The sequence below is a fragment of the Ornithorhynchus anatinus genome, chromosome 2, assembly GCF_004115215.2.
Source record: "Ornithorhynchus anatinus isolate Pmale09 chromosome 2, mOrnAna1.pri.v4, whole genome shotgun sequence".
NCBI classification, from domain to species: Eukaryota; Metazoa; Chordata; class Mammalia; order Monotremata; family Ornithorhynchidae; genus Ornithorhynchus; species Ornithorhynchus anatinus.
The window spans coordinates 15,971,314-15,988,064 of record NC_041729.1 but is presented as its reverse complement, the minus strand read 5'-3'; the positions used below and the strand labels follow the sequence as shown (position 1 = coordinate 15,988,064).

Below are 16,751 nucleotides of genomic sequence, written 5' to 3'. Positions count from 1 at the left end.
AGGATGTGAGCCCAGGAAGCAAGTTCTACCTCAAGGTCTCTTCCAATTCGACAGAAAGCTGAGCTGGCCTGTGGGCACCTGGCTGGGGGAGGAGGATTTGGGGAAAGGAGGCAATAAAGGGACGGTGGGAGTTCCCACAGGCAGGTGGGGGATGGGCGAAGGCAAGCGGCAGGAACTCTGGGAGAAACTACTTCCTCATTTGAGGGAAAGAAATGTGAGATGGAAATGGGACAGGGATCAGCAGATGAAGGAAAGAGAAAGGAGAAGGGTAATCTAGAAGGAAATGAACCCAGTGGAAGGGCAGCCTGGTGAGAGCTGTGGATCTGAAGGCTTCCAGTCTATTTGCCCTTGGGCCCCTGGGCTCAGTTGGGCCTGGAGCTTCAGGCAAGGGTTTGGGAAGCAGATTCCCTGGGATCTGTCTAGAGGCAGTTCCACTTGCACTTAGCCCAGAGATTTCTCCTCCCAAGGTTCCATTCAGACGGACATATACCACCCGGAGCCCCGGCTCATTCCAAGGGCATTTCTCAGGGACTGGGATGACCAACCTGGAAGGGATCGCGTTGTGGGCAGGGAATGTGTCTGTTATATTGTTATATGGCCCTCTCCCAAGTGCTTAGTATAGTGTTCTGCACACAGTAAGCGTTCAATAATTACAACTGACTGTCCAGGTCCTTGGACTCCCCGCAAGAAGCCCAATTCACATCACTTGTCCTCAGGAAGCATTGGGCCCTCCACACCTGATTTCTCCTTCCACATCTTCTTCCCCATGAAGACCCCCACCCCCATCTCAGTGCTCCTCCCCTGACACTGTTCCCCATCACCACCACCCCCGGGCCCCATCTCAAGACCTACCCAGCTCAGCATTGTGCTGGGGGGCCGCTGCTTCTTCATTGTTGGCCTCGTTGGCCATCGAGCGCGTAATGCGGCCCTTCCGCCGGCCCTGGCTATTGGCTGTCTTCCGGCCTTTGGAGGTGACGGCTTCCTTCTCGTCGTTGTCCTCTCCGGAGGTGTCGTCGTTCTTCTCCCTAAGTGGGCAAAGAAGAAGCAGAGTTGGAGAAGACCTACACTCGGTTGGGTCAAATGGGCCAAGACTCAGAGCTGGAGAGAAACTCAGCCTGGGTGGGAAGGGGATGAAGAAAAAAAAATCTTCTGAGAAATGGAAAATACCGATACCCCTCTCCATTTTCTCCAACCACTGTGGTCACCACCAATTGACTCGCCATCACCAAGTGAGCGCTTGGATGGAAAGGGACGGGGGCCATTATGTGGGCTGGCAAATCAATCGATAGTATTTATTAAGCACTTCCTCTGTGCCAAACCCTTCTAAGTGCTTGGGAGAACGCAAAAGAATGAGTAGACGCAATCCCTTGCCCTACAGGAGCTTACATTCTAGTGGGGGAGACAAACACTAAAAGGAAGGATATGTAGTGGGAAACAACCGAGTTGAAAGGTATGGATATAAGTGCTGTGGTGGCAGGGAGGAGCCGGGAAAACTCAGGGGCTCAGGTGACACTGTAGGTGGGGACATAGGGTGGGGAGATGAGAGGTTTGATATCTAAGCAAGGCTGCTCTATCAGAATCAATATCGAGCACGTCCAGGCCCGTTGCAGCAGGAGAGCTCTTTGTCACTGTTGATTCTGTGGGAGGTGAGAAAGGGGGCCGGGGAAAAATTCCCAGGGCTAGCGATTTCCCTGACCAGACAGAGGTGGGTTTAATACGCAGCCATTCAGATGGATCCCAGCCTCCTCTTCACCCATTCATCTTCCCGAAAGGTCCCCTCTGGTTAGCGTCTGGGAAGGCTACATATAATGAGGCCAGATGTTCCTTCCAGCTGCTCTGCGGCGCCTCGAACAGGTACCGCGCGCTCTCTGCCTGCCAACCTCTCCCAGCAATGAATCTTGGTCGGGTTCCACTCGGCCACAGTCGTGGCGGGCTCGGAGCAGCCGATGTCCCGGAGCGGGGGCAGGGCTCGGGCCTGGAAGATCTCACACTGACATCAGTAATTCTAAAGGTGAGTGTGGAGGCCCCACTGCAGAGGCTTACTTCATTCCGCTTGGATTGCTTTTCTTCTCTCCCCGTCCTCTCTGCCCCACCCACCCCATTCCCAGGAGATTCAGAGGCCAATAAGGCGGGGGAGAGGGCTGGAGGGGGTGGGAGAAGGAGAAGAGTTCCAAAGCCCTTGCTTGGATTTATTAATTTAAGAGTAGAATACAACTGAGCAATTCAATCTAAATTCTGCAGGGGGCTTAAGAAGGAGAGAGAGAAGGGGCAGGAAGGAGAGGAAGAGAAAAAGTGAGAAATGGGTGGAGGGAGAGAAGGAGAAAAGTGGGAAAAGAGACAGAGATAGGGAATATGAGAAAAGGGGGAGGTAGAGAGACTGAGAACCTGAAATGGAGAGACAGTGAAAGACGAAGATACGTGAGAAAAAGAGATGGCAAGTGTGAAAGGGGTGATGAAGCCGGGCGGGGGGAAGGAAGGGGGGCAGAGAGATGTGGGGGGGCAATGAATGGGAAGAAATGAGAGAGACCTGAGAAAATGAGAGAAAAATTGAGAAAGACAAAAACAGAGTCAGAAAGTGAGTGATGGAGACAGTTATAGAGAAGAAAGGGAAAGTCAGGGACACACAGAGAGGCGGGGAGAGAGAGAGGGAGAGCGAGCATGAGCACGCGAGCACCAGCACTCTTCTCCCCTTGGCAGCAGATTTGGGCCATTTGCCAACAGGCTCCCCAAAGTCGCCACCTCAGCACATCCAAGAAAACCTGTACAAAGGGTCACCCCAACCTAGGACCAGAGCCCAGATTCTGTTGGATGCAAACCAGAGCCACAACCACTTCCTCCCCACCCCCGCACAGTCCCGCTCCTGGGCTCCTGTGCAGCCAGTGTTCCCACTGGTTGGGCCTCCCTTAGCTGGCGCCTTGGGGGAAGTGGACAGAGAAGGGCAGGAGGGGAGTGAGCCTGCTTACTTGATCAGCTCTTCCTTGTCATTCTCGGCCTCCTGCTTGTCTTCTTCCTTCTCCGTCTCCTTCTCCTTTTCCTTTTCTTTCTCCTCCTTCTCCTCCTGGCTGCCCCGGGGCATCTGCTGTTGCTGCTGCAAAACCAAGAAGAGCACAGTGGTGAGACAGGTGCGTTCCTGCACCTGGGCTGAAGTCAACAGGAGACTCCAAACTGAGCATGAGGGGGAGGGGGAGGGAGAGGGGGAGGAGGAGGAGGAGGAGAGAAAAAAAAGATCAACGCAGTCGGGAAAAAACGGCTCAGGCCAGGGTGGCGTGGCCACCGACGGGAACAGGTGCTACAGCACGTTCAGGAAAAAAAGTGACTGCTATGAGCAGAAAAAGGCTAATAAGATATTGGGAAGCAGAAGAGGACTTGAGGATCAGATGCTCCTTGCTGCCGCCTCCAACTCTCTCAGAGACCAAAGGTTTGACTTTCACCTGCCTAATAGATGGTTTAAGCACTTGCCTCCTTGAGAGGCAAGGGGCTGGGCCAGATGAATCCCTGGTGCTACTTCTGGGTCAGAGATTCTGGGGCTCTCCAGCTCCAGGAGCCCAACTCCAGAGGGCATCCAGTGACCTGTCTCCTGGGACTCAAATTCTGGCAATCATCCTAGCAGGACCCTTGCTCACCAGAGGAGTATTCTTTGTGAAGGATGGGATTGGTCAGGGTCCCCTGACTAGGTAGATCCCCTCTTCCTGCTGCCCGGTCTCCAGGTGAAAAGCCCATAGATTCTGCCCACAGCAAGAAACCAGTGCCCAACCCCTCCAGACCCAGGATTCCTGAGGAAACCATACCAAACAGAAAACAGAGGGATTGAGAGTGGATTCGATGCCTTCTACACTCTCGTTTGCTTCCCCTTCAGGGGAACTAGCCTGGTTATATAAAGGCTAGTAGTAGCATTTCTTTAGCCCCTTCCCTCACTCTGGGAAACCAAGGACCCAGGTTCTCTGGAGGGAGAGGAGCTTACGGGCATGCCTGAACCAGGGCACTTAAAAAGACAACAGCAAAATGAAATTTCCTTTCAATCCTGCTCGAGGCAAGTAAAATAAAAAGAACTGAACGAAGAACTTTAATGGGTACCGCGGGCATGTTAATAAAAGCCAAGGAAAAACGAATCAGGCAGACTAATAAACCCAGGCTGGGTGGGGGAGGTGGGGAGAGCGGGAATCATCCTTTTTTCCATCTCTCTTCTCCCCAGAGAAAACAGATCAATACCCACACCATGCATATCTGCAGTTCCTCTCCCAAGTCTGCACTCTTCATTTCCTCTCTCGGCTGACTTTTATCTATTATTAAAGACTATGGAAAGGGTCTGCAATTTCTGGAGAAGGGTTAATCCCGAATAAAAACCACTCGCGACAAATAGAACTCGTGGGCGGTAGCAGAACCTCCTCGGATCGGATCTGCGCTGGGCAAGGGAGCTAACTCGCTCCTAGCCCAGGAGGGAGGGGTTGCCAACCTGGACCGGGAGAGCCAGCTTCTCTTGCCTTTGGGCCGCATCCAATGACTCCAGATTCCAGGAGACGGGCCGACCCATTCTAGCCCTCTGCTCTGGGGCATACGCCCTCGGTGGCTACATAGCCTTTGCCCAGAGAATCAACTACCTCCTCTGGGGAGACTCTCTTAATATCGCAGGAGAAACATTTTACTCAATCAATCATATTTATTGAGCGCTTACTGTGTGCAGAGCACTGTACTAAGCCCTTAGGAGAATACAGTATAACAGAGTTGGTAGACATGTTCCCTGCCCACAAGGAAGCTGCAGTCTAGAGGAGAAGACAGACATTGATATAAATAAATTACGGATACTTACACAAGTGCCCTAGGGCTGAGGGAGAGGTGAACAAAAGGTGCAAATATAAGTGCATGAATGGCGTAGATGGGGAGTGGGAAAAGGGGAAATGAGGGCTGAGTCAGGGAAGGCTTCTTGGAGGAGATGTGCCTTCAACAGAATGAGGTTTTATTTGAAGTTATCAGGCACTCAGGAGGTTTCTGCTCCTCCTACACCCTAAACAGATGCAGTGACTCCAGAGAGGTGAGAGGCACTGGAGAGCCTCGGCCAAGTAAAGAACACTACGGATCATCTGTGCCCGGGGTGGAGAGATACGGAACACAGGGGGCTTAGAATGGTCTCTGCTTGCTCTGTGCTCTAAGAGACTGGGGGCACGCCTAGAGCTCGGCGATCAGTCTAACGTATGAAGAATATCACCAGTTTCATACTCTGGAAAATGTCTCTAAGGAGCTAAACCTGGTAGTGGGTGTGGAATCTCTATCCGCAGAGACCTTTACAGGGGAGACAGGAGAGCTACCCTCTGGTCTGACAGGGCTGCCAGTGCCTAGCCCTCAGATGACTTCTTGAGAACCTGATGATCCTCTGAATGGAGGCAGAGCTGACAGTGCGTGGTTTGCAGGCAGACCTGGTTGAAGGCAGAGAAATGAACTCATGACTACGGGGTTGGGACCGGGGTTCCAATCTTGGCTCTGCCAACTGCTTGCTGGATGACCTTGGGAGAGTCACTTAACTTCTCTGTGCTTCAGTTCTCCTGATCTCCCTCCTACTTAGACATGTGGGACAGGTACTGTGTCCATCCTAATTGATCTGTATTTATCCCAGCGCTTAGAACATTATTTGACACATAGTAAGCACATAACAAATACCATAAAAAATCCCTCAATGTGCTCCGTGTCTCTTCATAGCAAACAAAAACTCCTCACCATCGGCTCCAAGGCTCTCCACTATCCACTCCCATCATAACTGGTCTATCACTTTTCCCCATCTCACTGTCTTTGCTCCTCCTGAGACAACACTCTAGCTACTCCTCGCTCTCAACTCTCTCACTTCCAACCCTTCATTCCCACTGATCCCCCAGCTTGGAACTCCTTCCTCCTGACATATGACCAAACACAGCTTTCCCCACGTTCAAAGCGCTCCTTAAATCCCACCTCCTCCTGCAGACCTTCCCCAATTACTTTCCCAGCATCCTGAGCCCTATCACCTCTTCTGCCAATTCAAACACTAAGGAACTGATTTACATCCTCCCTTGCATTCATTAATATATATGTCCACTTTACTTTTTTATTTTTGACCTCTCTTAGTTGTACATATTTTGATGTTTGTCCTCCCCATTTGAATGTAAGCTCTTTATGAGCAAGGAATATGTCCCTGTGTTATTCTGTCCTAGCACCAAGTACAGCGGGTGCTCAGTAAATGCCCTACTACATTATCCACTGCTTCTTCTGTCAGGTGTGGCTGGAGCCAGCTGCTTTCCCACTCTGCTGATTCCCAGAATGTCGCTTGCCACCCATTAATCCACCAGCCACCCATCAATCAATCAATGGTATTTATTGATCATTTACTGTGTACAGAGTACTGTATTAAGAACTTGGGAGAGTTCAATATAAGTAGGCATGATCCCAGCTCAAAAGGAACAAGGATTAGATCCATAATTTATTTATATTAATGTCTGTCTCCCCCTATAGACTGTAAGCTCATTGTGGTCAGGGAACGTATCTACCAACTCTGTTATATTCTACTCTCCTGAGCGCTTAGTTCAGTGTTCTGCACACAGTAAGTGCTCAATAAATGATTGATTGATTGACTGACAAGGAGCTTACAGACTACTGGGGATCGATGCCCACCCATTCACACCAACTACTATTGTCACTAAGTAGACCCTACACTCTCTTGACTGTAAAGTCCTTGTGGACAGGGAACTGTGCTGGGTGCGGGGGTACATAAAAGTTGATCAAGTTACACAATTTCCCAGTCCCACAAAGAATTTACAGTTTAGGTAGGAGGACTAACAGGTAAGAAATCCCCATTTTAAAGATGAGGAAACCAAGGGTGAGGGAACTCTATTATACTGTACTCTCCCAAGTACTTAATTCAGTGCTCTGCACATAGTAAGCACTCAACAAATACCAGTGATTGACTGAATGACTTGGCACCAGATGGCAGCTCCCGCCCAATCACCACTCCATGGTACTCGTTCCCAGTGCAGGACGGTGGGAGGCCGGGAAGAACGGATAGGAGTGTGAAGAGCCAACACCCGGTGATCAGAGAAATAAGAGGAGGACACCTCATCTTTCCATCCTGTCTCAGTCCCTTCCCTGTTGCCCGGCTCTCCTCTGGCCTCCACTGATCTGCCTTCCCAGAGCTGACAAGCTCAGCAGGGCATGACTAACCCAGGTGCACATTCCCCAGTGCTGGGGAGGAAAGGACTATAATTTTCAAGTCACATGGCTCAGCCCTTTTCACCCGGCACCCAAAATAGCCCTGGCCTTTCAGGCCCCGTCAACTCCTGTATCTCGAGGTCGTGCCTCCCTCCCCACCTGGCTCTAAGCTTGCTTTCCAGGTTTCTTCACCCCAAGGAATAGAGTGGAGCTTCCTGGGGAGTTATCAAGGATAAGGGTCAGGAGGTCTGACTGCCTTCCAGTGCGTGGGTTTCTTGGCTCTAACCTCATGGGTGCTTTGGCCACACGCCTTAACCTTAGGCCATCTGCATGGGTTCACGTCCCACTGTGGATCACTCCACTGCACCTTGTCAACACAAACAAGACCTAACCCAGGCCCTAGGCTAGTTCCTGCCACCCAGCTGAGGAACTGGACATCCATCAACATCTCTGGGTGGGGGACCTTGAGCCAGCCTTCTCTCATGAGGTCAGCACTCTCCTGCCCCCGAGCTGGGCCCTTTCCATTTAAAAGGGTCCCAGTCTGATGGTTTCTTCAGATCTCCTAGGCTCCCATCCCCAGACACACTCCAGAATCTAGGCGAGCACCAAGCCCTATGGCTCACTACTGCCTGCCCCTCTGTCCCTGCTCAGGGCAGAAAGGGTAGCATCCTGGGCCCCTCCAGAGCTGAAGGAACATGAGAAATGCCAAATCAGGGGAGCTAAATTTGCTCACACCCCTATCAGGGTCACAGATGGAGAGTTTCCAGTACTCTACCAGTCTCAGCTTTGGGAGGGAGAGTCAAGCAGAGGCCTACCCATTCCATTCCTAGCTTGGCCAGTGGCTAGCGAGTGAAAGGCAATCCGCTACAAGTCAAAACTCACAAGCTGGGCCGCAGCGGCATGGGAGAGAGTCAAGTGTGGAGACAAGTTTACTGTGCGGAAGGAGACAACGGTAAACCACTTCTTTATTTTTACCAAGAAAACTCTATGGATACACTACCAGAACGATTGCAGATGGAGAGCAGGGAGTTCTGGGAGAGATGTGTCCATGGTGCCGGTATGGGTTGGAAATGACTCGACGGCATAAGACAAAACCTTGCTCACAAGTTCCAGGGTCCTGGAAATAGCTTACCCCATCTCTATTCCCCTCCAGAAAGGAGGTAGCTCACAGCTGATCTGCTCAATTTGCATTGAGTCAAACCCAGGAAGTCTCACTGCTCTGGCCAGCCCCACTCTGATGCTGCTGCAGAGCATGGGGGAAGGGAATTGGAGGAGCAGAATGGGGAAAGAAGACTGGACCAGCGGGTCAGGGAAAGGAGACTAGAGGAGCAGGACTGGAGAAGGGAACTGGAGGAGTGGAACAGGGGAAAGGAGATTGCAGGAGCAGGATGGAGGAAAGGAGACTGGAAGCGCTGGATTGGAGAAGGGAACCTGGAGGAGCTGGACAGGGGAAAGGAAACTAAAGGAGTGGGACGAGGTAAGGAGACTGGAGGAGCGGGGTGTCCCTCGGCAGAGAGGTCAGAACTTTGCAGTTACGGAAAGAAAATGGCTATTGCATAAGGGTCTTGAGCTCAGCTCTTGAAGTGTACGGGGCCAAAGTGTAGCCAATGAGCATTGCCGTTACATTTCATGACTGGGGACAACTCTTCCAAATGAGCTACTACTAGAAGCAGCATGGCTCAGTGGAAAGACCATGTTTAGGAGTCGGGGTCATGGGTTCTAATCCCGGCTCTGCCACCTGTCAGCTGTATGACTTTGGGCAAGACACTTAACTTCTTGGTGCCTCAGTTACCTCATCTGTAAAATGGGGATTAAGACTGTGAGCCTCACGTGGGACAACCTGATTTCCCTGCATCTACCCAGTGCTTAGAACAGTGCTCAGCACATAGTAAGCGCTTAACAAATGCGAACATTATTTTGTGTGTATGCAAATGAACATACAATGGGAAGCATGTACCATTTCTGAAGTTTATAGCATCCGCTTTTAGGGTTACAACCTGATGGCATTATCTTTAACAGCCCAGGCCCGAGGACCACTAAAGAACTTTGGGCTAAGACATAACAATAATGAGAATGTTAATAGCAACAACAATGATAATTGTGATATGTGTTACGCACTATGTGCCAAGCATTGTGCTTTAGGGTTGGGGTACATAAAAGTTAATCCAGTTACAGTGTCCCAGCTAATAAATCCCCATTTTAGAGATGAGGAAACAGGATGTGTAAATTTACAGTTCCCCTTAGACTGTAAGCTTGTTGTGGGCAGGAACCATGTCTACCATCTCTGTTCTACTGTACTCCTCCAAGCGCTTAGTACCGTGTTCTGCTCCCAGTAAGTGCTCAATAAATACAATTGATTGACTGATTGCTATGGTACAGGAAAGTGAAGGGACTTAGGAGCTGGGATAAAAATCCAGGTCTCCTAACCCCCAGGCCTATGCTCTTTCCACTAGGCCATGTTGCTTTCCTCTCCCTCTGTCTGTCTATTGGACCAAGAGGGAGCATGAGGGTGATATTTGCTTTTGCCTACTTTTTCTGAGCCTATAGCATTTTAGTGTCTATATCCTTTAAAATTCCAGCTAATAAGAATGAGAATGGTTTTAAGTCGAACGTAACTTGCTAGCTATGAATTCAATAAAATACAATTTTAATAACAACATGCTACCGTAATTTTGAAGCTTTGATTATTCTGCTGGTGGCCACTCCTGAGAACCATTAGTATAAAATCTGTCCCAGGGAAGCTAAGCAGAATAGAAAAATAGAAAAGCAGCGTGGCTTAGTGGGAAGAGCCCAGGACTGTGGAACTTGGGACAAACGTCTCCAAGCCTTAGGCTCCTCATCTGTAAAATGGTGGTTAAAATGCCTGTTCTCCCCCACTCCTTCTTAGACTGTGAGTCCCATCTGGGACAGGGTCTGGGTCACATCTGATTATCTTGAATCTACCCCATCGCATGGCACAGTGTTTGGCATATAGCAAGCACTTGACAAATACCATCCTTATTACCATTATTACCAGAGTAGATCTGGGAGCAGGGAGGGGAGTGGTTAGAGCAAGTTCAACCATGTGCCACCATTCATTCGGTCAACTGTATTTATTGAGCGCTTACTGTGTGCAGAGCACTGTACTAAGCGCTTGGGAGAGTATAACAATAAACAGACACATTCCCTAGGATGGCTAGGGAGTCTGGGTCAGGGAAGGGACTGGGGAGCATGGGGAAGGCTGGCACCATGTCAGATTTGCTCTGCTTCTGCTCAGCTGTTCCCCAACACATGCAGAGTATCTACCCGTTAGATCACGCCATTTCCTCCTTCCCTCTGGCCCTTTTAGACACTTGCTCTCTTCTTAAAAAGCAAGATGGCAAGCTCTCCAGGTCAGTATTCCCAGGGTGGTCATTTCTTCTTTGGACTGGCAGGGCTCTTGGCGTTAGCTGGAACTGCCTCACTCTCTTCACAAGTCCGCCACTACTAAACAGATATAAGTCTGTGCCTGCTCGCAGAAGTGCATTTTAGCTCTGGTTTTGGGAGCCCTGGATGGGGTCAAAGGCCCCATGCCTGGGGACCACCACCCACTCTGATCAGGCTGCCTCTTTTGTTGAGTTGGGTTTCCCTGACTTTTCCACTGCATTTCCACATTAGCGGTGTCACACGAGGTCCCCTTCCCAAGGGATAGGCATTGATTTCTTCCTAAGAATCAATAGACATTTCCTCCCCAAGCCACCGGTGGAAGGAGACAGAACAAAATAATTCTTCTCTCTCAACCAGGCTAAGCTAAGCAGCATGGCCTAGCAGAAAGGACTCAGGTCTGGGAGTCATGAGACCTGGGTTCTAATCCCAACTTTGCCACTGTTTTGTTGGGCAAGTCACTTGATTTCCCTGAGCCTCAGTTTCCTCATCTATAAAATGGGGATTGAGTACCTGTTCTTCCACCCCTTTAAACTGTAAGTCCTATGAAGGCCAAAGACTAAGTCTGATCTGATTATCTTGTATTTTCCTCAATGCTTAGCACAGAGTCAGTGCTGAACAAATAGCACAATTATTCTTTTCATTATTATTGTTATTATTATTATTATTATTATTACTCTTCAAAGTCAAAACTTCCACTAGCTCAGATCTGCCATTGCTCTTGAAAACTGCCTCAGGTACCTTCTCCTTGGCGACACCCCCCCCAACCAACTGCAACAAAAATAACAAGTGTCTTTCCACAGATTGAAAATGTTACCCTTACTATATGTCAGTCACTGTTCTAAACGCTGTGGTAGGTACAAGGTAATCAGATTGGACACAGTCCCTGTCCCACATGTGGCTTACAATCTTAATCCCCATTTTACAGAAGAGGTAACTGAGACACAGAGAAGTGAAGTGACTTGCCTAAGGTCACATAGCAGATGAGTGGTGGAGCCGGGATTAGAACCCAGGTCCTTCTGACTCCCATGCCCATGCGCTATCAGCTAGGCCACGGCTGCTTCTCTACGTGTCGGAGAGACCATGCTCTGTCAAGATTCCCAAACCGGGCAGTGAGGGAGTAACCAAAGGCGGGGACTCCTCCCCGAATCCCTCCCCTGCCTCCATCCCCGCTCTGGCTGCCTATACGAAATATTTACCACCCTTGGAGTAAGCTGGCTGGCTTGAAATGTCCCCTACTGGGGACCGGCCACCATTCTGGAGGGGGAACGCTGTCAGCTGACTGATCAGACTGGCGGTAGGCTTCGGAGCCAAACATTTTCCACCTCACCCCTCTGGTGTGGTCAGGACCATGTGGAGTTGGCAAGCAGTCTGGTCTCCTGTCACACCACATTATCAAGCCTCACACCTCTAAGGTTTTCAGTGAGAAGCAGGAGTGATGTCCCGCTCCCCCCCACCCCACACCGCACGGCGGGGGTCTCCTGGAAGCTACTGCCCATTTCCCTTCCCACCCCACCCAATCTGCTAATTATGGATCAAAGGGTGGCAAACCCTGAGGTTTCAGGCCTGCGGGGGACCCTTTCCCTTAGCCCTCCAGCACCGGGGGGTGCTCTGCGCTCTCTGCAGCTTTGCTGCTCTCCCTGCTTCAACATGAACCACGCAGGGTAATTATAAACATCTGCTCACCTTTGCCCCAATTCTGAAGTGAATCCTGATTAACTCTCCCCAGGCTCAGAGCGGAGGGTGAGCTCGGCGCAGGGCAGGCTAACCTCTCCTGGGGACCAAGTGGGCCAGGACTACAAGAGTAAGCCACAGAGACAAAATCCCGGGCTGCCCACCTGCTCCACAGAACTCCTCTCTGCCCTGACACTGCATGTGATGGGGGCCTGTCAGAGCTAACCTGTGCTGCTCTCTCTGGAAACAGTGGCAGTTGGCTCATCTAGGTGTGTGCATGTGCACCCATGTGTACAAAGACACACACACAAACACACACATACACAAGATTAAAAGCAGCAGCCTTCAAGCAATCTGGCTGGTTCACCCCTGCCAACTTTCTCCATCAGACAGTGCTGCTGTGGGCTGTCAAATGACTTCATCTGCTGCAGAATAAAGAAACCCCCTCAACCCCAACCCATCAAGCTCTCCCAGAAGGTTGAGCCTCCCTGCTTCTGCCTTCCTGCAGTGCTACATAGGGGGATCCAGGCCACCAACCCCAAAAAACACCCTGTCTGGGGCTTCAGGCCTCTCTAGGCAGTCAACAGGTCCTCAGGAGAGGGACAGAGTTAGAGACAGAGACAGAGCGAGCATGAGAGAAAGAGAAACTGAGCTGGCCCAGAATGGAAAGGCCCAGCTCCTCCCATTCCTCTGTTTACTTCCTCTGCCGAGACACTGTGCACTTCTGGTGGGAATCCACAGGGGGGGGAGGAGCTGGGGGCAGGCTGTTCCTGCCTTTGTTTCCAGGCCTCTGGAAGACCGGCGTCATCTTGGCAAAGAACAGTGGGAGTTGGGCAGGACGGCCCCCTGAAAGCATCATCCTTCCCCGAGGCCAGATGCCCACCAGCCGCGCTGAGGGCCACATGGGGACCAAGGGGAGTCTGCGCCCACCCTTCTCCTTCCCAGGAGGAGGGGCGTCTGGGCGCGAGACCAGCTTCTGCGCGATCCTGCCCAGTGGGTGGAGACCGACACAGATGAAGAAAGAGGGTGGGGGGGGAGGGGGGAAAGGGAGGGAAGAAGGCCGGGAACCTCGGCGCCAAACCCCAGGGGGGAGAGAAAGCACTTACACTCAGCTCCACTCCCCCCTCTGCCTCCCGAGTGCCACTGCTGCCATATAGCCCCATGGCGGGCGCCCGGCTCCCCTCGCCGCCACCTCCAGCTTGCCGCACAGCCGCCCAGGCTCCGTCTGCCTTACATTCTCCGGCTCCGAGTGCTTCCTGGCGATTTGCATAGTTAAGCCGTAAACTGACCACAGCATTCCTTTTATGATTTTGCAATCTACTGGAATAACACGGTCGCTCAGAGTCTATGAATCATGAGCTATAAACCACAGTCCTCGTCACCCGGGCGCACGGAGCTGGCTGCTGCAACTGGGATTAATCTCGGGAGATGCCAAGGCGAGCGTACGGCATATTACATTTCTGTTTGTTTGTTTCTGACCCAAACTCTTCTCTGCTGCCACAGAAGAGAAGCGGAGGGGACAGAGGACCGGCTAACTCGGCACCCCGTGCCCCAACTCTCATACCGATTCCTTGGCCTGCCCACCTGCCTACCTCAGGGTACGCTGGGAGCTCTGTCTGACTTTCTGCCAGCACATTGCGATGATTCCCAAAGAACGTGTCATCCATTGAGGGGAGACGGGGGTGCGTGCTGGCTCCCTGTAGAATTAATCCTGAGTGATTCAGGATTTGGGGGATGGTGGGGGTCCCTAGCTAAGCCACTTGAAAACCAAGAGGGCCTTACTAGTCAGCTGGTGCTGTCAACCATGAGTTCTCATCTCAGCAGGTCTGTAGAGAACGGTGGGGAGGGGGAAGCAGAAAGGCACCAGGCTATGACTCATGGGGTCTGAGCACTTCACACACAGTTCTAGTGCTCATTTGTGGAGTCTTTTTAAAGACTATTCAATTGGCTTACCCCCTCTGACCTTACTGTGCTGATTTCCTACTACGACCTAGCCCACACACTTCGCTTCTCTAACGTCAACCTACTCACTGTACCTCGATCTTGTCTATCTTGAAGGCAATCCCTTGCCCACGTCCTCTCTGTGGCTTAGCACTCCCCTCCTTTATACACGACAGAGCACCACTCTCCCCACCTTCAAAGCCTCATTAAAATCACATCTCCTATAAGTGGTCATCCCTGACAAAGCCCTCATCTCCCCTATTCCCTCTCCCTTCTGCATCACTTATGCACTTGGATCTGTACCATTTTAGACCTTGATATTCACCCTACCTTCAGCCCCACAGCACTTATGTACAAAGCTGTTATTTATTTTAATGTCTACCTCCTCTCTAGACAATGAGCTCTGTGTGGGGAGAATGACTCTACCAACTCTGTTGGACTGTAATCTCCCAAGCACTCAGTATAGTGCTCAATAAATACCACTGACTGATTGATTGAAGACAGCGCAAACAGCTTTGGAAGTTATTCCTAGAAGACTCTGACTTTCAAGGGGCGCAGGGCAACTTAAAAGGGCAGCCTGGGACTAATTTGGGACTAATTTGACTGTAGTGAGGGGAGGGGAAGGGGATCAGGAGACCTGGGTTCTGGTTCCAAATCTCTCCCTGTTTAACCTTGGGCTAGCCTGAAACCTTAGGTCTCAGTTTCCCCTGCTGTGAGCTGGGGATAATTATAGACCTGCTCCACCCAACATCACTGGAGTGCTGGGAAGGGAAATTAGATCACCTGGGTTGGGAAAGTGCTCCAAGCTCTTTGGAGGAAAGACACCACCGTCATCTAAGACAGTGGTCATTAGTTGGAGAAGTTTTCCTCAGGCGCATTTTTCTTTATGGAGGGAAGGCTGAGGCCTTAGTGGCCAGTCATTACCCCAGTGCCACAAAGCAAGGTGGGCAAACTGGAGTCAGCAGAGGAAGGCTCTTCTCCCTGGACAGGTGCCTGGAAAGAAGGGGCATGGGCCACCAAATGTTTCATCTTAACGAAGCACAGGGAAGACAGAGAGACTGACCTCCCTAAACTGATGTCAACAAATGCACCAGCACTGGACTTGGGAAAGATGGATCGCAGCAACGATCAGTCAACTGCATTTCCTGGGGGCTTACTGTGTGCAGAGCACTTACTAAGTGCTTGAGAGAGTACAATATAATAGTTCTTCAAACCTTTACTAAAACAGTCACCCACTGAGTGTGAGGCACTGTGCTAAGCACTTGGGAAAGTACAACAGGAGGAGTAAAATGCTCTTCCCTGCCCTCAAGAAGCTTACAGTATAATAGCATTGGAGACCCAGGTCTGGGAGAAACTCAGAATGGCACCTTTGTTCTTCACCTGTCTCCCTCCCCAACCCCGGACCGCCAGGCGGGATATCCTCAAACCATGTTAGCATGGCTGCCGTTCCCTTTTTCTTTAAAAGCCTCTGGCAAAAGAGACTCCTTTCTTGGAAATGCAATCTGGTGAGTCTCAGCCCCCTCAGCTAGCTAGAAAGTCCACCCAAAAATTTAACCTAACCCCTCTACATTGTAATTTCAACCTCTTCTCACAGGTTTTACTCAGGGAAGGTCCCAGCTTGTGGCCCTCTCTTCCCCCAAAAAGCCAGGCACCAAGCTGAATCTTGGTGACTATGACAGGACTTTTCTAAGGGACAGGATCTCTTTCAGCAGAATTTACCTGATCCCAGAGTGCAATTGCTCATCCATAAGCTCCAGAGGCTCCTAGGATTGCTACTGCTTAGATGGTTAAGCATTTTGATAGTCATCTCACCCCCTGCCCCACAGCACTTACATATATATCTTTATCATATCCCATTTCCCCTCTGTCATTTATCTTAATGTTTGTCTCCCCATCTAGACTGTAAGCTCCATGTGGGTAAGGATTGTGTCTACCAACTCTATGGGATTATACTTTTCCAAGTGCTCAGTACAGTTCTCTGCCTGCACTAAGTACTCAATAAATACCACTGGTTGATTGTCTATATTCCCCACTTTGCCCCAGATGATCCCTTAAAGAGGAAGTCTTCTCCACACTGGGCTTGAGTATTACCCAGTGTCTTCAGCAGCACACAAATAGCTCAGAAGTTCCTCAGAACTTACAGTGTCCCTCCCTGCTCACAAAGAGCTTTCAGTCTAGCATCCTCTGAGGAGCTGGGGTAACTGGCCATTCTGAGGCCAGACGTAGTGAGAAACAACTATTTAGTTCTCCACGGCCATCAGGAAACTTGATGGAAAAAAAACAAATGATCCCTCAGACTGCAGAAAGCAGTGCCATTCGGGATGGGAACTCTGTCCCACCGACCCCAATGCTGACCCAGCCGGAGGCGAGGAGCTGCAGGATGCCCATCAGCAGGAGGAGACAGATCCTCCACCTGTGGGTGGGGCGTCTCAGCCAGGGAAAAGGATAGCAAACCACTGTGGTCCACCGACCATGCCCTGGGGCTGGACTTGGGGCTTCGAGTGTCCACAAGCCTCTATGGAAACTGAATCCCAGGAGCCATTGGCCAGAGTCTCGTTAGCTACCGG

At 50.8% G+C, this 16,751-nt stretch overlaps 1 protein-coding gene across 12 annotated transcripts in view; it reads right to left on the bottom strand.

Moving 5' to 3' along the window:
• The window catches only part of NCOR2 (nuclear receptor corepressor 2), a 415,012-nt gene that overhangs the window by 98,065 nt on the left and 300,196 nt on the right, over nucleotides 1-16,751 (bottom strand). For all 12 annotated transcript variants that reach the window (XM_029056817.2, XM_029056799.2, XM_029056861.2 and 9 more), the window contains 2 exons: nucleotides 2,964-3,088; nucleotides 853-1,025 (listed from right to left, as the gene is read on the bottom strand). In XM_029056817.2, the coding sequence (XP_028912650.1) occupies nucleotides 853-1,025; nucleotides 2,964-3,088 (298 nt within the window). The remainder of the gene's footprint in view (nucleotides 1-852; nucleotides 1,026-2,963; nucleotides 3,089-16,751) is intronic.